General features: G+C 43.2%; 1 protein-coding gene across 1 annotated transcript in view; it reads right to left on the bottom strand.

Annotated features, from left to right (window-relative positions):
* Positions 1–20629, bottom strand: part of LOC103731771 (guanylate cyclase 2G-like) — a 47244-nt gene extending 26615 nt beyond the window's left edge. The window contains exons 1-12 of the mRNA XM_008830240.2: positions 20249–20629; positions 17721–18069; positions 15792–15901; positions 13188–13373; positions 11794–11935; positions 10772–10907; positions 8950–9074; positions 8119–8282; positions 6844–6972; positions 4626–4709; positions 3873–3977; positions 3294–3365 (exon numbers count right to left, since the gene is read on the bottom strand). Coding sequence (XP_008828462.1) covers positions 3294–3365; positions 3873–3977; positions 4626–4709; positions 6844–6972; positions 8119–8282; positions 8950–9074; positions 10772–10907; positions 11794–11935; positions 13188–13373; positions 15792–15901; positions 17721–18069; positions 20249–20629 — 1983 coding nt within the window. The remainder of the gene's footprint in view (positions 1–3293; positions 3366–3872; positions 3978–4625; positions 4710–6843; positions 6973–8118; positions 8283–8949; positions 9075–10771; positions 10908–11793; positions 11936–13187; positions 13374–15791; positions 15902–17720; positions 18070–20248) is intronic.
* Positions 20630–20893: the final 264 nt, after the last annotated feature.

A 20893-nucleotide genomic window follows, 5' to 3' on the forward strand; every position in this document is an offset into this window, starting at 1 on the left:
GTGTCAATCTAAATCTCTTACTTAAACTATCCTCACAGTGACCCAGAGAAGGTGGTTTAACCACCAGTCTCATCCTACAGGTGAATAAAGGAAGGAAGAAAAATGGCCATGGCCAAGTCACCCAGCGGGCAGTGATGGAGCTGGGCTGGGAACCCTGAAATCAGATTGTAATCATGCCCTTGACCAACTCTAGCTGGCTTTTGCTGAGGAAAGAAAGCAGTGCCTGACACACTGAGAATGACTGAGTGTTCTACGTTAGCTACAGGCTTCACTGGAAATTCTCACCGTGGTATAGATTTGTGACAAATAAATAGCAGTAAGCATCTCTGAGCATTTCATACTGTGCACTTTACATACATTATCACATTCAGCCTCTTCTAAGTCAGGTTACTATGCTCATTCTTTGCTTCACAATAAGAAGCAGGACTGCAAAGTGTCACAAGAAGTCAGGGACAGAGCTGGGGATAACCCCAGGCTTCCTAGCCTTCAAAACCTAATCACTTCTAAACCACTAAGCTTTGTTTCCTGTGCCTTGGGAAGTTGTCAAGGAGAGTTAGGGGAGGGGAAGAAGGCCCATAGCACTCCTCTACGACCATTGCAGGAGAGCAGATTGGATCCAATTAGGCTCAGAGCCAGCTGGGAAGAGGGAGGGTCTGACTACAGGAGGCATTGGATGGCACAGCAACAAGAAACTGAAGGGGACACTCCTGAAGTACTGTTATAGTACCCAGGGGATGGGTCCATTGAAATTTGGGCCTTTCAGATATCAGCTCAAATAGTGATGAAAGGTTGAGCATCCCTCTTGCTTTAGCCAGAGCCCTGAGGCCAATACTGCATTAGAAATGTGGACATTAAAAAAACGCCTAGAAGAGTGGCTACATCACACACTCCACCCCCAGATCAGAAGACCAGACCATGTTGTGTTGCTTCATCCCTGTGATGTGTTTGTTGTTGAGATGATAAAATTGAACCACATTTCACACCAGCAGTCTAAAGTCCAAGTGTGCAATCTGGTGAGACCTCTGTCCAATCTGCAGTTCTCCCTGACCTTACAGGCACCTAACTGTGTGTCACCTCATGGCCACACACAAGGTCTTCCTCTTGCCCTCGCTAGACTCACCCCAGGCAGGAGACGTGTTACACTCTCGGATATAAGTGGAGCCCACTGCATGTGAGCAAACCAAGGTGCTTAGGGATGCTTTGGATCCTAGGAATGCAGTCCTCTCCAGAGATGACACGTATGCTTTTGCTTTTATTTTCTATTTTAATGAACCAATATGATTACATGCTATTGCTAGAGAACAAACAAAACCATGAGTATGCTTGTGAGTCATAGGTCAGATGTCATGGGCTTAGGCAGTTCTATCACCTGACTGCCACTTGTATTTCTTGCTCTACTAGAAATGTCTGGAAGGCCCTCCAGGGCTCCAACTTCTGGCTCCCTTGTGTTCTCCGGTGCTTAGCAGAAAGCATGGACAAAATAAAAGCCTTTAAAGACAGACTAGCCACAAACCCCAATCTGCCACTTGCCAGTAGGGCAGGTGACCTCACCCAACTAGGTCTCATTTATTCCATCTTGAAAAGGGAGTGAATCTTAATACTACTGACATTTGAGCTAAAAGTGAATTGATAATACCTAATTGTTAGTTATTAAGATCACTGTCCAATAAAAACTTAATGCATGTCACATGTGTATTTTTAACTTTTCAGCAGCCACGTTAAGAAAAAGCTAAATAAGTGAAGATAATTTTAATAATATAGTGAATTTGACGTATTTTAAAATCTTACTTTATGTTGGTTATATTTTAAAATAAGATTTTAAAATACAATTTTAAAATATAACCAACTAAAAAATGTCTGTGGGTTTTTTTTTTACTAAGCCTTCAAACTACATATGAATTTCTTTCATACTTATAATAAATCTCAATATGGACTAACTATATTTCCGGTGTTCATTAGCACCTGAAGCTGGTGGCTACCATATTTGGACAGTGCAGATTTATTCCAGTAAGTCTTGAGAGATTTCAATAAGAAAATGTAGAGCAATTGAGAGATTTCAATAAGAAAATGTACTTCTCCCTAGGACCTACTTCCAGGTAGTTGGCTTGGTCCCTTATAATGGTAAAAGTGTCCCAAGGTAGTTGGCTTGGTCCCTTATAATGGTAAAAGTGTCCCAACAAACTTTGAAAGCATAGTCAGACATTAGCCCAGCTTAAGGAAAGCAGCCTCAAGTTGCTGGTCCAAACTGACTGTCTGTGGTGCACTGTATATCTTATCTTCTCAACTGCACTCCTGCCCTTTCCATACTTCTCCACCACCTGCATGCCTACAATGAGTCAACTAGGGCTTTGGACCCAGTTACTCACTCTCTGTACACCCCCTGCCTTCATGGAAGAAATGGGCCTCTCTCGACTCCCCTCCAAATGGTCCCTGCCAGGCCCTGATGGGCATCTAAATGTGAGACAGGCTCCTCCCTGTTACAAAGCCCAAAAGCAATCTCTAGTTCTTCCTGCTCTGTGACCAGGTATAGGAGTTGAGGGCCTAAGATTCAGAAACACCTGGATTAGAATTCAATTGCAACAATTCAATAATGAGGAGACTTTGGGAAAGTTATATAAACTTTCTATTATCTTATTATCCCACCTGCGAAGCAAGACTAACAACAGATGTTGTTAGAATTAAATTAATAAAATACAGGCAAATGCCCATCCCCTGATAACGTGTGTGTGCACATGCACACACTATTATTAGAGTGATTATTATTCTCCTCTTATCTGAAGCCATCATAGCCCTTTGTGACCCCAAATAAAGACTATGTCTGCTTTAACGCCTTCCTGTATTTAACGCCTTCCTGTATTTGCATTCTTACCTACCTCTTAGGTCAGCAGCTCTGTGGTACTAATCCCCACTTCCTGAGGAAGTAATCAAGGGCTAGAGAAAAGGAATGTATGTTAGGAATCCTTTCTAGCTCAACTCACAGCTCCAGTAACTGAATTCTCTCTGGAGTAAAAAGTTGTACCCTGCAGTATAAATCCTTTACCCTGTTCCTTCCTGATTGGGTAAGCCTAGTGTTCATTCCATCTTTGGGATAAAATGCTCTTCTCCCTCTCTATTTACATGTGATAAGAGAAAGAGAAAGGAATGGAATATCTGATAGACTTTTAAAGCTGGAATCACTTTGTCTAAAGAGATTTAAAGAAAGCCAAGGATTATAGTTCAATTTAATCCAAGATAAAGAACAACTCAAAAATGCAGTGACATGCATTCTTTGAATAAGTTTATGTGATACTCACATTGACTATGTCATATGCAAATGAGAGCTTGAATATCCGATCCATTTCATGGTCTGAGTTTTTCAAAACATCCTAGAAAACACAATTATTCAAAATATCACCAGGGACTCAGGCTGAAGCACAGCAAGTAAGCTTCATGCATTGAGCAGCGTTGACTTTCGAGTAGCTGATGTCTTTGGCCAGGATTAAAGTGTGGCAGAATGCAGAACATCTAAGTAAGTGGAAATTTTCCCTGATTCAGTGTTGAAAAGGGACACATTCTTGAGTGCTCTTAATACTTCTTTTATCATAACATAAAACCAATGGTCACATACCAGGGAAGGGATGGGTCTCGGAACCAGATTCATGAACAGTGGTGACACTATAGAAGAACTCAAGCTTACTCAGTTCCCAGCAAGAATGAAGAAGAAACAGTTAGATACTGCCAACTTGGTCCCCAGCTGGTAGCCCAACAAGACAATTTAGATCTTGCACTGAGACCAAATAGGAACAGTGCTTGGATGAACAGGAGGAAGCATCAATAATATTCTTCCCTAGATGTCTAATGAAGTCCAAGGTAAGATTTAATCGTTGACTTACCTTAAGACTTCCTTTTTTGCAATACTGGGTGACAATGCAGATGTTAGGTGGTTCTGTGCAAATACCAAAGAAGGGGACGATGTTTTCGTGCTTTAATCCACACATCTGGAAATGATAATGATAACAACAGCACATGTATAGGGAGTGCCTTTGAGCAGAGACCATGCTCTGGTGCTTTCTATCCTTTTGGTTAATTCCAGGGGCCTTGTGAGAAAAGAACTACTCCCGTTTTGCAGGTAAAGGAACAGATGCCTGAAAGGCAAAGTGTCTTGTCAAAGGGTGTATGACTGACAGATGGCAGAGCTGGGAAGTAAACCCAGGGAGTGTGGCAAACAAACCAAAGGAATCAGCAACCTTAGCCATGGGCAGTAACTAAACCACATCATCACAAGTAGATCCAGCACTGTTTTTCTGTGCTTTTGGCTATTGATGGCAGTTTTTAACCCACAGTGGGCCATTTGTACAGAGCAAGAAGTCAGACCCTCTCCAAGATCGAGGCTTAAGGGAAGTAGACAGATATCACAGATAGAGAGGATGAAGAATAAAGGCCAGGAAGAGTTAAGCAGGGAAGGTAGAGGTAAGAGAGAGACAGGCTTCATGCGAAGAGTCTGAGGTCGAAGCCTAGGCTGTAGCAGCGAAGTGATAGCAAGCTGAGCTGGGAAACAGCCTCCCACCCCTGTATCTTTGGGATGGAGGCCCCATCTCACAGTGGGAGCAGAGAGTGGGCAGATGTGGGATAGACTGAGGCCTTACCAGCTGGACTTCCTGCAACACAGCTGGCTTCCTAACCCAGGCTTCGGCTTGGTCACCAATATAGCGGATGGCCTCGTGATTTCCCTGAAATCAGAGACAAAGTGAAATATTCTTAATTCAGGATGGTCTGGAAACATCTTCAGTCAGAAACAGTGAGGAAGGGGATGGAAAGACTAAAAAGAAAGCCACATTTGGGAGAAAGCAGCCAGCTTCTCACTGACCAAACAACCCCTTTGGTGGCACTGTGCTAAGCTCCGGCACTCCAGCTGTTCAGCAGTAAGACCTCATTTAACTAGCATCACAAACGAGGTGCAATTAGCCCAGTTCTGGATACACTAAGGTTGGATAACTTGTTCTGGGCAGCACATTTATAGTACAGCCAGAATTTGAACATCTCACTTGAAGATCACACTCTCTCTACTGTGTAATAATGTTTCCTTATCATTCAGGAAAATAGTGAGTTTGGATCATAAGTCTAGACACCTAATTCAAGGTCGGATACCCGGTTCAAGGCCATTGGTGCCTCTGGACTTAACATCTCTGAATGTCCTTTTTTTTTTTAAAAAAAAAAATTTTTTTTAAATGATTTATTTAATAACAACATACTTAGAAGAAGCATATGGTTCAAGGCCATTGGTGCCTCTGGACTTAACATCTCTGAACATCCATTTTTTTACCTGCAAAATGGTGGAGGTGGGATACCACCATTGAAACTCAACACCTGGCTTAAGCTTTTGGTAGACGGCATATCTTACTTTGTTACCTATTGAGTCTGCTTTTACAATCACTCCATCTGCCACTGCAAAAACAGAAATAATGAGGTCAGAGCTGAGAAGAAGATATAATCCACATGAAGAGAAGACAAGGCTCAGATGACTGTGGCATCAACCCCAGACCTCCTACTTTCAGCATGGAAGAAACTGTGAAGGATTTGGAATGGGGTTTCCATGGAGGAACAGATGCCGGCAGGATTGAGGAAAGGATTCTTGGAAAAAGGGATGCTGAGCCCTGAAGGATAAGATAACCCTTTCACTCTGCTGAAAGGGTTCAAGCAGAGTGGCCAGAAGATGAAACACATCCCAGAGCAATGGTCAGTGCTTCCTTGCTTTGCCCTTTCTGCCTTCACTTTCCAGGACTCCCATTTAAAGAACAAATACATGGGGATTGCTTTCTCTATTTAACTTTCCCCTAAGAGACCTGAATTTCTAACAGATTACTGAGCACAGGCTACTACAGAGTCTGGGGTGTGCAGAAGAGGGCGAGAAAGGACAGGTGGCAGAGATATCCGAGTTTCGGCAGCTGCCAGTGTTTACACTGCAGAAGTAGCCCTACCCGCAATAGAGTCATTAAAGTGCCAGGGATGAGGCAATCCACACTCTAGGACTGTGATACCCATTATAGCTGCCATTAACCACGTGGGGCATTTAAATTATATGTGTGCACATGTTCCTCTGTGTGTGTGTGTGTGTGTGTGCATGAAGAGGACAGAGGTAATTTGGGGTATCTTCACTAATTGCCCTCCACCTTAATTTTTAAGACAGGTGTCTTACTAACCTTGCAGCTCATTAATTTGGCTCACCTGGCTGGCCAGTGAGCCCCAGGGATCTGTCTCTACCTCTCCAGCACTGGGATTACAGGCACCTGCTGCCATCCCGAGTTTGTTTGTTTTACTTGGATGCTGAGGATTGGAACTCAGGGCCTCATGTTTGCACAGCAAGTACTTACCTGAGTCATCTCTGCAGGGCCCTAACTATTTAAATTTAAATTTAAATTAATTAAATTTAACGTTCAGTTTCCCAGGAACACTAATGACCTGAATAGTCACTGAGGCTAGTGCATAGTGATTAACATTGTTTGGGAATATTGTCATCATCACAGAAAGTTCTACTAGAAAGTTCTAAGTCTGATTAAGGAGCCAACATAGGAATCGCCCTGAAGCTCATTGGAAATACAGAGTCTCAGGCTCCACTCCAGACCTACTGAGACAGAATCTTCATTTTTAAAACATTTCTCTTAAGATTTCACGTGATATTAAATATCTGTACATACTTTCTTGGCTCTTTTATAGTGTTTCAGTTCTCAAAATTAGAAAAGCATCAGTCTAGAGACACATGGATTTTCCTTGTGTTTAGAATGCCCTGCCTGACTGAATTTACGTGGAGCATGGGACAGAGATCGACATTAACATCTGCATGTAGCCATTTGGGCACAGGAATACCTGGTAAAGCCCTACGGGGGCATAAAAAGGCTCTTCACCCTGCTGACTCTTGACTAAGGAGCTGCAATCTGCAGAAATTGGTCCAGTTGACATGTTGCCTCTTGACGTAGGTGTGCCTTGCTGGGATGGCTGTAAAACAAGACACAATTCACTTGCACTCAGTAGCGTTACCGAGTACAAATGGTTCTTGGTGTATGTTATAGATAAGGAAGACTAATTACAAGGTCACATGTCAATACTTGAGAAAGTCAGGCCTTGAACCCTGATCTTCCTGATCCAAAGTGTGTTTACCTGCTACTTGCCACATGCTTGGCCTCTACACCACCATGGATGGTCCAGGCTCTGAGGTCAGACTGCCTAAATCCAAGTTCTGGCTGTGATGCTTAACTAGAGGTGGGGACAGAGTCTTTGCCCCTTTAACCCAAATTGAATTTGGGTTACCTCTATATTTACTATCCCTAGCACCTCCCAACACCTAGAAAACATCTTCAGAGCACAGGAGCCTTATTTCTCAATGTGAAATTTAATGGACCCCTTAATGTACAAACCAGGCAAATCAGAACACAGCTCTATGAGGGAAAGGGGAAAAGGAGGCTCAAATCCCTGGGGACATTTGGCAGTGAGTGACTAATGAAGCCAATTAGGACACTGAACCCTCCCAGGCATGATACCAACCATGCTTCCCAACCTTCAGCACTCCACACCATGTCCTGACATGTTCTGTGTGACTTTTGTCACTGCTAGCAATTCACTCTTGCTAATGTTGCCTCTTCTTAGAAGCCTTCTAGGTGCTGAGAACATTTGTTTCTCTATTGCAGGGCATCATCTCACCATGGAGACACCTCACTGAGTACTTGCCTTCCTCTGGGATGTTCCCAAGCATTGCATTGTGCCTGGGATACAGTAGATCCGTCCTTAAGTGTTTGCTATGGAAATGAACCATTTTGTGCTATCAATAGTTAAAGGAGTTAATATGGTTTTGAACATAATCAAAGGCTCCCTGGGAATGGCTTAATATTTGAACAATCCACAGTAGAGTTGAAGGGAGTTTAGAGACTATCAATCATTTCTAGTTAATAACTGAGGCTCGGAGCAGTGAAATGGTAGTTTCAGAGGAATTTATCCAGTACGTAGGAGGCACAGAACTCAAACTGGGGTATTGAGGCACTTTGTTGAATTCTTACTTTATCACTGAGTCAGCACTCTCAAAAACTAGGCAACATCCTTTCCACAAGTTGCCAGGGAAGTGGACACTTGGGTCATATGTGGCCTTACCTTGTTTGGGGGCAGAATGGTGATACTGTCATAACTGATCTGCCACCAGGTGTCTTTGTTATGGCGTTGCAATTTTCCTCTCTGCACCTTTAAAACCAGACCTATGATGGCAGCTCCCAAGACAAGAATCAGGAGCATCATCATAAGAACCACAGCAGCCAAACCTGGAAGTAGAGACAGTCATTACTCAGGCCTGCCTATAACTGCCTACAAGCAGAAGAGAGCATAACCTTGGCCCAGCCTGGCCCTGCCAATCAGATGTCTCAAACGCTGCCCAGGTGTGGTCCAGGTTAGGACACACTGAGGACATTCAGACCTGTCCCTTCTGGGATCCTTCTCTTGCTAGCACCCCATCACCCCCTGCCCCAAGCTTCTATGGCAGCTGCATTCACCCCTTCCATATAGAAACTTCCATGGTAGGAAAAGAGCAATGACTTCTAACAACACTTCTACTTTAGCTGAACACTTACTTTGCACTCTCTGTAGTACTGTTCTCCAGGCATGATCCATCTAAACCCAGGTCCAGGCTGGGCCAAACTCCCTTGCCCAGACTATTTCTGCTCTCCTAGAAGTTACTAAATCTCAAATCTCAGGAACCAGGCTAATGGTTTTCAATAGGAAAGGTGGGCAATGGTGCCCCCTAGGGGATATTTGCAATGTCTGGAAACACTCTTTACTGCTACAACTAGATGCTACTGGCATCAACAGAGTAGCAGCAGCTAAGGATGTCACACAACATCCGGCAAAGCACAGGATAGCCCCACACACAAAGGTTTTCTTGCTCAGACTATACTGCTGCTGAGAAACCGGTCCCTGATACCTCCTCCAAGCAGTCACGTTTACCTGATACAGGAGGAGGCTCAGTTTTACAGAGCTCATTAGGAAATCCACAACCAGGTCTGTCTTCAGGAAGGGAGCCATGGGGCCAAGCAATACTGGAGACATTCCTCAGAGGTCTTTAAAAGCAGAAGAGATAAAGGTCAGTGTTCAGTCCATTTATTCGACTTGTCGCTGCTTCTTGTACAAGGGCAACAGAAACATATTATTTTAAAAAAAAAAAAAAGAATCAGAGGCTGGGGAGATGGCCCAGTGGGTAAAGGCACTTGCCATGAAGCCTGATGACCTGAATTGAATCCCCAGAATCCACATGATAGAAAGAGAGACCTAACTCCCTGAAGTTGTTCTCTGACATACATATGCACACCATGGCATGTGCATGCCCACACACACACACACATAATAAATAAGTAAAATGTTAACAAAATAAAACAACAAGGCCTTAGTCTCTTAATTCGACCCTCTGGTGACCTGTTCGGTGTTTCTCCCTCTCTTAGGCTCTTCAAACCCAGCTTCCAGTAATTTAATTCATGAAAGATAACATCTCATTGTTAGGTGGAAGAGTTTCTAGAGTCATAATTTACATGTTTCTTTTGATTTAAAAGGATCATTTGGAAATTTTGCAATGTTGCTGCAGTTTTCACCCATATTTGATACAATTTTTTGTTGACAAGGTCTCTGGTAGCCCCAGGGATGCTAGGCCTCCTATAGCTGGGTCTCCCTGTAGCTGACCTGGAACTTGCTATGTAGACCAGGCTGGCCTCAGTCTCACAGAGATCTGCCTGCCTCTGCCTCCTGAGAGCTGGGATTAAAAGCGCGTGCCACCACACCTGACTTGATATACACAGATCTTATAGCATAGCAAATACCTTGATATCTTACAAACACATTGTCCCTGCATGGAATACACCCTTTCCTGTGGTGCTGAGGACCTGGTTTATTACAGAAACTTTGTTTCCTGTGCTGGCCTACTTGGTAACATTAATTTTCCTAAAGAACAAGGAGGGGGATCTGGATTGAAGTTGGAAGATGTGGGGGCAGGTAAAACTTGAATTGTGTTTGGTTGTCTTTTGTATTATCATTGATTTGCAGCTGAGAAAACAAAACTAGATATTTTCACAGGGAAACCTGGGTATTGGGAGCCCAGGACAGCACAGGGTTCTGATGTCTGTACGTGTCTCTGGAAGTCGATCTTTATCTGTGAGCAGTTTTGCTGAATGTGGACGCAGGCCTGTAGGGGGCGCTGTGCTCCACCACTTCTGGGCTCGGGGCTTTTCCTGAACACCATTGGCCAATGGGGATCCTGTGGGGCACAGAAGAGGCCAAGCCCTTCTAGGGGTTCAGTTAGGGGGTGCTGTGTCCTTGTGTTCTCTCCTGGGATCCTGAAAATGAGCCACACCCACTCATAATATGAGACAAAACTACCTTAAAGTCTCAAAGTTCCTCTTTGAGGGTTCAGAAAGCACTACCAGGCGAGTCCAGTGCTTGGTATTGCAATATAATGGTGTCATCTACAAAGGTGATACTTGAGAACTGCATGATTGAGTTGTGTGTGTGTGTGTGTGTGTGTGTGTGTGTGTGTGTGTGTGTGTTGTAAAAGGCACCCTTATGCTTTAAGTGTGCTTATGATTTTGTGTTGGGTTGCACTCATAGCTATCCTGGGGTGCATGCAGCTCACAGGCAACAAGTTGGATGTGCCTAGGTGACCAGACTATTTAGTGGAATATTCTGGAATTAGATCCCACCCCTCCTGGTCCCCTCTCCCTGCCCAGGCTCTTAAAGCATGAAATTAACTTGCAGAAGTAGCTGGTAATACCTGATTATTTTCTTAAAACTGTGGTAATGAAGAAAAGGAAGAAAGAGGGACCGGTTTCCAGATTTCTGTAGGGTATAGACTGAGTAATCCATGTGCCTTTCACCCTGGGAGTCCAGAAACACAGGGCCAGTGATTCCTGGGAAGAGATTGCACCAGGTAAGGAGGAGAGAGCAGCAACTGTGGCTGGAAATGGCAGCCCACCCAACCTCCTCCAGTTCCCGCCATCCTGGCTACTTCCCTCTAAGTATCCCCGGGCACAGGTTTTCAAGGTTTGTTCTCAGGCTAAGTTCTTCCTTCTAACTTTGGTGTGTACTGAAGTTTTGGGCAGGCACTCAGTTCCAGCCAGTCCATTCTCTGCCCATGCTCAGGATGTGCTAAACTCTATTCACCAAGAAAACTTCAAAAGAGGAAACAACTCTTCCACACTTCAAACCAGAATCCATGTTCTAGTTTGCTCATTTGGCCCCATTGTGGACAGGACACAATATTGCCATTTGTGAAATGCATATTATGTGTCCAGCTCTGTGATCTTAGTGACTTATCATATATCTAGTCCCAGCAAAGGAGGCACCTGCTCCTAACAAATGTAGCTTGGAGACACAGGAGCCCCAAATCTGCTCTTCCAGAGCCAGGGGAAACAGAGTTGGAACATAGACTACTGGGCCTTGTGCCCCTTTCTTCCCAGGATATCACACTGTGTTCCTAGTCACATGTGGACTAGAGGGAGATCTCATCTTCTTGGGTTTTGTCTTGATATATGTACCCAGAAGCAGCTGTGGGAAAGACTGTCCAGAAGAAAGAATACAAGATGCCCAAAGGCCTCCGCCCCCAGTCTGGGCAGCCTCTGAGCAGCTGAGAAGCTTTAACCTCACCCATGCTATGGAAGACTGGAATCTCCATGAAATCGTCAATATTCTGTAGCAGGGTGAGGCAGGTCCTGAAGGAGGTCTGGACATGCAAGCCCAGCATCTCCAACCCTGCAGGGATGCAGCCAGCAGGTCTGAGCTTGGAAACCACCTTACCCTGCAGTCTAGTCTGATTGGTTCTCAGGGTGCTAACCAGCTGCCGTCCATCCCTGAAGTCTTTCCTGGCCTTTATCATCTCCTCCACAGTCTGGGCATAGAGCAGGAGGGCATCATGGAGATATGCAGAGTAAGGGCTCACCTTCAGCAACAGAAGAAAACACAATGTGTGTACTCCCAACTTCCATCACCCAGTCAGCAGAAATCTCTATCTTCTGAGCACAGAACCAGCCCAACCCAGAGGAGAGGTATAGCCACCTCATGCCTGTGCCTATCATATCAAGCCTAACACGCCCCAGGTTTCCAGTTAGAGCACATGATCACTAAAATCAAGAACAATTCTGGAGCCATCTAGAAAGAGGCCATCTTTGGGAGGGGGTATGGCTCAGGAGAAAAATTCAGAAGCCAGGATGCCCTGATATTTTCTGACTGTAAGAGTCAAGGCAAGTTCTGTAACCTCTGAATCTCAGGTCACTCATTTATAACATGGGGATAAATCTACTCATTAGGTAAGCATTAGGTAATTCCATGAGGCAGAATAGGTAAATACCTATTACAGGACCATAGTAGGTCCTGTAGGATCATGTGGTCCATAGTAGATCTTCAGTACCAGCTGGTTCAATCAATGCAGTATAAGTGCCTACTCAGTGCCAGGTGCCTTCCCTTATAGAGACCAGCTGAAACAAGTCTCTACATGTATCCATCCTCTCAGTCTGAGTTAGAATTCACAATCAGTCCCCTCATTCCTAATCAAGCCCCTATCATCAGTGGTGGCTAGTTGTCACTTTAGAGCTCTGCTCTCCTGTCAATATTATCTATAAAAAGTTCTCCATTTTGTTCCTCGTCTGCACACGCTCAGATTCCCACTGGCTAAAACGCACTCTCCTGATTGCCCTGACCAAGCCCCTCTGCCTGCCCTAATTCTGCCAACTCCACATCTCTGACTTCTCTATCCTGGCTCTCAGTCCTACCAATCCCCCTGGTGGTCAGAGTACCCATTGGCATCTGCTCTGCTATTCAACAGTGTATTATCAGACATGCAGGCCACAGCCTAGAAGGTGCTATTAATAGCTGCATTTCATGTATGAAGAAACCCAGCTGTAAAATTGGGCAATTTATTCCAAGACTCCACAGTTAGTAAATAGCAGATATGCTGGAAGCCCAGGCTGCTGATCCCCAAGGCCAGTGGCTTTTCAGCCTATAACCTTTGACCCCTCTGTGGTCATCAGGCTAGATTTCCCAAGAATATCAATCCATTCCTTATTTGGGGCTGCTGAAAAAAATTGAGAGAGAGAGAGAGAGAGAGAGAGAGAGAGAGAGAGAGATTGTGGAAGAAGTAGAGGAAATGGGAAATAAGAAAGAGAAATGCAAAATCTGTTCAGAAACCATCAGACCTGCTCCTCTGAGGAGATCTTGCTGTGGAAGGGTGGCCCCCTCAGCCTTTGGTAGACTTGCTTCCAGAAGCCATCCTCTCCAGTGCCTTCTCCATAGTAGCTGAGGGCAATGAGAAAAACTGACTCATAGACTTTTGGGAAGCATGCTCCCCTTTGATGTGTCAATATCTCCTTCCAAAAAGTGTCCTAAAAAGTAACGAAATTAATGTCACCATTCTGTAGGAAATGACCTATGCAGTTTAATAGCACTCAAGAGAGTGTTGAGCTTTAAGTAGGGGTATGCTAATGAATTCTTAGAAATACAATAATTCCAGAAGGCCTACGATGCCAGGCCCATGTTTTCCAGGTAACACGTGAGCAGTGGGAAGGAAAGCAAAGAATAAATTAAAAAATAAGAACTTCCCAGGGCATCCAGAGCTAAGATGCAGAAAAATTATCCAGCAGCAAAGACTGGCAAGCTGAAGACACTGACGATTGTCTGCTCTCCACTCTGCTGTGCCTCAGTGTTTTATCATCACCCTTATTACCCATATTATTACTACTCTAAAGAGTGCGTTCCCACCAAGTGTACATCTCCCAAATTCCCTGTTTCTCCTTCCTGTCCCACTGAGAGACATCCAGATAGTATAAGCATATATAGAGGGGGTGTGTGTGTTCAGATAAGGTATATGTGTTGTATTTAACTGTTGTGACACTATACCACTATTTTGAAGTCTGATTTTTTTCATCGCAAACCTATACCAAGAATAGTTTTATAAAATAAAAGAATATGCATTCTTTTCTAAAGCAGGATGGATTCAATGATTGGGCACTGTATAGTATATTTTTAGTTCTATATTCTTTCTGTACTACAAGCCAATTGGAACTGACCCTCAAGGTTTTAGAAAGAAGCAACAGAAGAGTTGGAAGGGATTCTCTGCAGACCGCAAGGCCTGGCCCTCTCTCTGCTCTCATCATCTCCCTGCAGACTGAGATGAGGGGACAGTAAAGAAAACGGTAGTGACGATCAAAAATGAAGGTAGGAAGGTGCTCTGGGAAGTTGGGGAAAGGTGGAACCGCAGCTGCTACCCAAAGAAATCAGAGATACTTTTTGGCTGTTCAAAGTACTTCCTGACCGAGAGAGAGAGAGAGAGAGAGAGAGAGAGAGAGAGAGAGAGAGAGAAAAATTCCTTATAATGATTTTTTTTTAAAAAAAGCTCATTTTAGAAAGCTAAACCCACCAGAAAGATACAAAGATGGGCACAGGGTGAAAGGCAAATAGTCCTTTTAGATACCTCCAGTATAATAGGTACAGACACTGAGGCCAGCCCTGGCCTCTCATATTAGCTGTATAGCCTTGGCTAAATTATTTCACCTCTCTGGGTCTCAGTTGCTTCTTACATAAAAGATACTAAAAATAGTACTTTTCCCATAGGGTAGTTGTGAGCTGAAATGAATTTTAAGGTATCAAGCATTCGTGGTGGGGCCTGGCATTTCATATGTACTCCATGAGGGCAGGGCTGTGGGGTGTGAAGAGCAAACAATGAGTCTGGAATGCCAGCTAGGCAAGCTGGGAGTGCAGACATCTTAGGTGAAGTACTTCACTTACCTAAGTCTTGGTTTTAGAAGTTGGATAACTAATCTTATCTATCTTCCTAGGCTATTGGAATACTTGCCTTGTAGAGCTACTGGGAATACCAAGTGTGGCAGTGTGTGCAAAATGTGTAACTGAGTATACTTGTGGACAGTATGTGGCACCTCAGCCATTTCCATCACTGTCAAAGAACCAAACCACCTAAGAATTGGCTCCCTGGGCCAGTGTGTTGGTCTCTCCAGGCCTTTCTCCCTGGGCCAGTGTGTTGGTCTCTCCAGGCCTTTCTCCCTGGGCCAGTGTGTTGGTCTCTCCAGGCCTTTGTCAGGTTTCAACAAGGCCACAGGAAGATGGCTATGGAAGAGACAGAGCGAGAGTCACTTGCATTTGAGAGTCTTTCAAAAAGGCCTCAGATACTGGGCAGAAATGATAGTTCTTTAGCTGTTATCTGCTCATCTGGAAGGTTGAGGCTAGACTGGGATCAGCTAATCTCATTTAAGTCCTGGCCTACACCTCACCAACCATCCTGAGGAAACGTGAGCAAGTGCTTTCAGCTTAGTCCTGGTCTGTGTGTGTGTGTGTGTGTGTGTGTGTGTGTGTCTTCATGTGAGTGCACTTGTATATGCACATGTGTGCATGTACCTATGGAGACCAGAGGTTAACCTTGAAGGTTATTTTTCAGGTACCACCCACCTTTTCTTCTTTTTTTAAGACAGGGTCTCTCATTGGCTCACCAAATAGGCTAGAATGGCTGGCTAGCAAACCCTAGGGGGTCAGTCTCTACCTCCCCAGCACTGGGATTAGAACCATGCACCATGTACTTTTAAAAAGTGGGTTCTGGGGCTCAAGCTTCACCCAAGAAGCACTTTATTGAGCCATCTCCCCAGCCCTCAGTCCTGGTTTTAAGGTGAACCTTCTAGAGTGCCCACCCCCTAGGGCTGTAGTGAGCACTTCCCACAAACATCCTGATATATAGCAAGTACTTGTTCCCATTCCCTCTTACTACAGAGCCACTGCTGGTGAGTAACACCTACCTCCAGCTGCTGCAAGAGAATGAAAACAAATTCCCCAGTGTTGAGCCCCAGGCTCTCTGCAGCCAGCAGAACAGTTTTTGCATCCTCTGAGTTGCAGATTAAGATGATAACTGTAAGAAGGGAAAACAGTCAGTTGTTCATGCTTGTGTGTGTATGTGATATACACCTGTACACATGCACACATATACATACACACATTCTTTTTTAAGTCTAACCTAAACCAACTCCAAACAAGACACAAACTTCATTTCCTTGGGCATACTTCAGGAAATAGGAATATCTAAACTACTATAGGCTAGTATATTTCTTAAAGTCTCTAACATACAAACTGCAGCCTTTGCCCTTCAGAAACTAGTCTTTGATATAGTCTTCAACCACCACGATATAAAGTCTAAAGTTTGAGATCATTCCTATACCTTAGTTTTGTTTGTTTAACTGACCCCCCAAATCAGAACAATCTAGCTCCTCAGCTACACAGCAGTTAGGAAGAGGTCAAACAGGACTTAAGAGTCATGGACACTCAGAGCTTCTGAGTTGGGGTGGGGAGAAGTAGCCATGATCCTTTTCTCCCATTCAATCGAATGATCACTCATTTTGAGGTCACACAAATGAAATCATAGTTTAGTTTTTAAATCAAGTACATTATAACCTGCTTTTATGAGTTTCAAGTATGTGCCAGGCACTGTGTTCCACATAGGAAACAGCTGCGGACAAGACAGAAAGACTCCTGTCCTCAGGGAGTATGTTAGTCATTGTTTTCATCACTCTGACACAGATGTTTGAGAGAACACTGAAGGGAGGGAATATTTACTTGGGCTCACACTTTCAGAGAGTTCAGTCTGTGGTTACTTGGCCCCATGTTCTTGGGCTCATGGTAAGGCAGAACATTAAGGCACATGGAAGAAGAGGCTGATCACTTCATGACAGACAGGAAGCAGAGTAAAGAGGGGACTTGGAACCAAGCATAACCTTCAAAAGCACACTCCCAGTAGCCTATTTTCTGAAGTTAGGCCCCATTTCCTAAAGATTTCAGGACCTTCTAAAATAGTGCCACCAAGTGGAAACACACAACTTGTGGAGGACATTTCTTGGCATCCCAGACAGTCAGTGCACAAAAGGAATGACTAAAGGGATCATTGAATACTTTCACCAGTGAGGGAGGAAAGGATGATCCCAGTGTGGGGAGGGAGTATTCAAGGAAGACTTCCCTGAGGAGGTAGACTCTGGGCTGAGTCTATAAGGGTAAGAGGAAGCTCCTGGGAGTGCTGGGTGAAGGGTGGCCATGGATGCCACTCTGGGAAAGGGATTTGGCAAATCCCAATGTCCCAAGGCCATGAAAAACAGTTCTTTTGAAGAACACAAAGGAATCAGTGACTATTCCAGGCCTTCAAAGCAGCAACCCAAAAGCAATTACTGTCATACGTTGGCCAACTACCTATCAAGGCACAGTACTAAGCTCTTTCCACATATGGCTGTACTTAGTCCCAGCCTTCCTAGGAGCGAGGTATAATGATTGTCCCTGTTTTATAAATATGGTGTCTAAAGCACAGAGAGGTTAAGTTTCTTGCCCAGGAGCATACAGTTAGAAAGCAGAGAAGCTAGAATTAAAGTATGTCTATGTACAGGGCTCATGCTTTGAACTAATAATTAATAAAGTCTAAGACCCAGGTTACCTGGAATTTACTGTTAGAACTTACTCTGCACAACATAACACTGTAACAACTGAGATTCCAAATCACAGAAATATATATTATGTATTATATAGTATATATCACTGTTATGTATAAAAAAGGAAATTGCTTTTATATATTATTAATTTTGTATCTTGTCTCCATCTGCTTTTCCTAATCATAGAAAAGTATAGAAGATGTCTTAGTTCTTTCTAAGCAACTGCCAAACTTAAGCAAAGGAAGACACTTGCCTACTTACCCCTGGCAATGGATGACATGCTTCTGAGGTCTCCCTGCAAAGTGACTGGACTTCTGTCGGTGTATCTCACACTGGCAGCAATGGTGAAATGGGACTGAAGTTCACGCTCAACAACTCTCCACAACTCATCCACCCCATCCCAGGAGGACACTCCAGAGTAGCATCCAAACAGCCCAATGTGCTCCCAGCCCAAGTACTGCAGAATTTTCTGAAGCACATCACCAATTTCCTGCTTGGGTGGTACAAGTGTCACATAGGTATCATATAAAAAGGAGTTGTCTAGTATTGCCACTTGTCCAACAAAGTCAAACATGGGGATGTTCCACTCAGAGGCCAGCAAACCAATAACCTTGAAAGTAAACAAAAGGGTGTCTTTCCATAATGGAGTTTATGCTACACTCAAACCTCAATGTAAAATATCTGCATAGACCTTAGATTCAGTGAATATGTGAGTCAGTCTGGAACTTTCCTTTGGAATGTCAATGACAATGTATTGGATACCATCTGAGATGCAAAACCTTAACAGACAAGGATAATAAATGCAAAAGTTTATTGAGAAATTACTATATGCTAAGCACTCTACTAGTATCTTACGTATTTTATTTTAACTTTCACGGTGTTTCTATGGGATAGGTATGCTATTTCTCCCATCTTAAAGTTGAAAATGTGGAGACACAGATATGTAAATTATGTAGCTGGCAAAGTGCAGCAGGATTAGAACTCAAGCAATATGGTTCAAGAACCCAGACTTAGGGAAAACTGTCCCTTCACTTTCTTCCTGAAATTTTCTCTGATTTGTTTTTTATGCACTTTTTTTGAGATCCTACATTTTGCAAAGAATTCTGGAGACTCTCATCTTAAAGATGTCTATGAACTATGACAGGACATGAGAGATATAAAAATAGCTCTAGAAAGAAAAAAAGCTCTTTAAGATTTATAGACATATATTTATGAGTTTAAAGAAGTAATGAACTGTTTTTTTACTTTGAAAATATTTAATTTAGGAGGAGTTATCAAATGCATATGGGTTTTTGATCTTATCTCAGTAAAAATTACAAAATAAAATTTATAAATTAACTTAAATAACAATAAAATACAATGCCTAGAGGGAAAAAAGCATATAGAATAGTACTTTCTAGTCTGTTATTTTGGGAGTGTGTCATTTCTTGACCTACTACAGAAAGGGAACAGAGTCACATATACATAGACACCCACCTGTATAAATTAGTGACTATTTATAGCTGAGGAATTGTGGATATATAGGGCGAGAGCAGAGGGGGAAAGATCACCTCTACAACACTTGGGATTGACTTTGAAGAATAAGTGGGCTTTGGACAGCCAGAAAGATGTCAAATGGGAAATTTTACAGTAGCAACTACTGAGAATTTGGTAGTATCTGGGGGACTGAGATTTGCAAGGTCCTTTCTTGTCCAGCCTTCCCATCAGCAATGAGAAAGCTAATCCCATTAACCACAAATATGAAGTATTCATTTCCCTCATTTGCTTGCTGCTACTTAAAGCAATCTGTCATACTTTATTTTTTCCAATTTACTGTCATCATCCTTGAATAATTCATCATACACAGCAAGGGAAAACCTTAAACAATTGATAGTGCTATATTTAAACCAAGCCCTTATTTCCATCTTAAGTTTTCCAAACCTGTGAATAGTAGAATTACACACACCACCACCAAGGTCAAATAGTCAGAAGGAAGAGGGTATGTGAACCGATGGGTTTTTATTTGAAATGGTTTCTTTTTTTAACATTTTATTATTTTTATTGTATGTGTATGAGTGTACTGGCTGCATGTATGTAAGTGCATCATGTATGCAACCTGCAGATGTCAGAAGAGGGTGTCAGATGTCCTGGAACTGGAAGTATAGTTGGTTGTTATGTGGGTGCTGGGAATTGAAGCCAGGTCCTCTGCAAGAGCAGCTAATGCTCTTAACTGCTGAACCATCTCTCCAGCCCTCTGAAATGGTTTCTTTAAGGAATATTAACTATTCTAATTATATGATCTCAAAAGAATGGTACCAAAGACCTAAATAGCAATTGTTATAGCAATATGATCCTTGTCAAAAAGTTGTCGAGGTGGTCTGGAGAGATGACTCAGCAGTTAAGAGCACTGGCTGCTCTTGCAGAAGACCCGGGCTCTAGTCTCAGCACCCACAAGGCAGCTAACAAGCATCTGTAACTCCACTTCCAGGGGATCTGACACCCTCTTCTGACCTCCGTGGGCACTGCATGACACGAGTGTACTTAAATACATGCAGGCAATATACTCATACACATAAAATAAAGATAATACATAATTTTTTTTAAATTAATGATGCTCAACATACAATATATACTTGTCTGAAAATATCCTTATATAATAAAGTATCATGTACAATGAATATACACAGTAAAGTTTTTTTAATTTAAAAATTAAATGAGACTAAGGAAATCAGTGTCTTCTTCTGTAAGACTGTTCCTTTCAACAGAAACTCAGCCAACATTTTTAGAAATTTATATATATATATGCTTACCTCTGCTGCTTCAGGGCATGCTGGTCCAAACAGAGCAGAAATTTGTTCTTTCTGGACCTGGTTGATGAAAATTGCAAGGGACTCCCTGGCACTGCATACTGAGTTGGTATACATGAACTCCCAGCTGAAATTCCCAAGTCCTGTTGGTTCTGAGTTAAGTTTTTCCACAGCCATCTGGAGACCTGCTCCTAGTCTTTGCACACTAAATGGATGAGTGATGTTCCAGGGGGCCTGGAATCCCACAGTGAGCTTAGCAGCTTCGAGCCAAGTCACCAGCACATTGGCAAAGAACATCAAAACCAGAGATAGGTGGCTGGCATGGCTGTCAGTCCCACAATAGAGCCCAGATTCTAGAGTCTCAGAGTGTGTCCTGGGAGCCATGGATGGCATCTAACACGGCATCATTATAATATTCTGACCATCTCAGCCTCCTGACCACCAGAATTTATATGGTAGTAGAGCATCCCTGGGGACCATAACTTGGTTTCTATTCATTGTCCCTAATTAACGAAAGCCATCCCTTTCTGAGCCTGTTCTGACACAATCCAGAAGCAGCAGTCTTGCAGAAAATAAGCAGAAGTGGAAAGTCATCAAGACCCTAGATATTGATACAATGATATCACTGACAACCTTCATGTTACTGGG

The sequence above is a fragment of the Nannospalax galili genome, unplaced genomic scaffold (genome assembly GCF_000622305.1).
Source record: "Nannospalax galili isolate Female #2095 unplaced genomic scaffold, S.galili_v1.0 scaffold974, whole genome shotgun sequence".
In the NCBI taxonomy this organism is placed as follows: Eukaryota; Metazoa; Chordata; class Mammalia; order Rodentia; family Spalacidae; genus Nannospalax; species Nannospalax galili.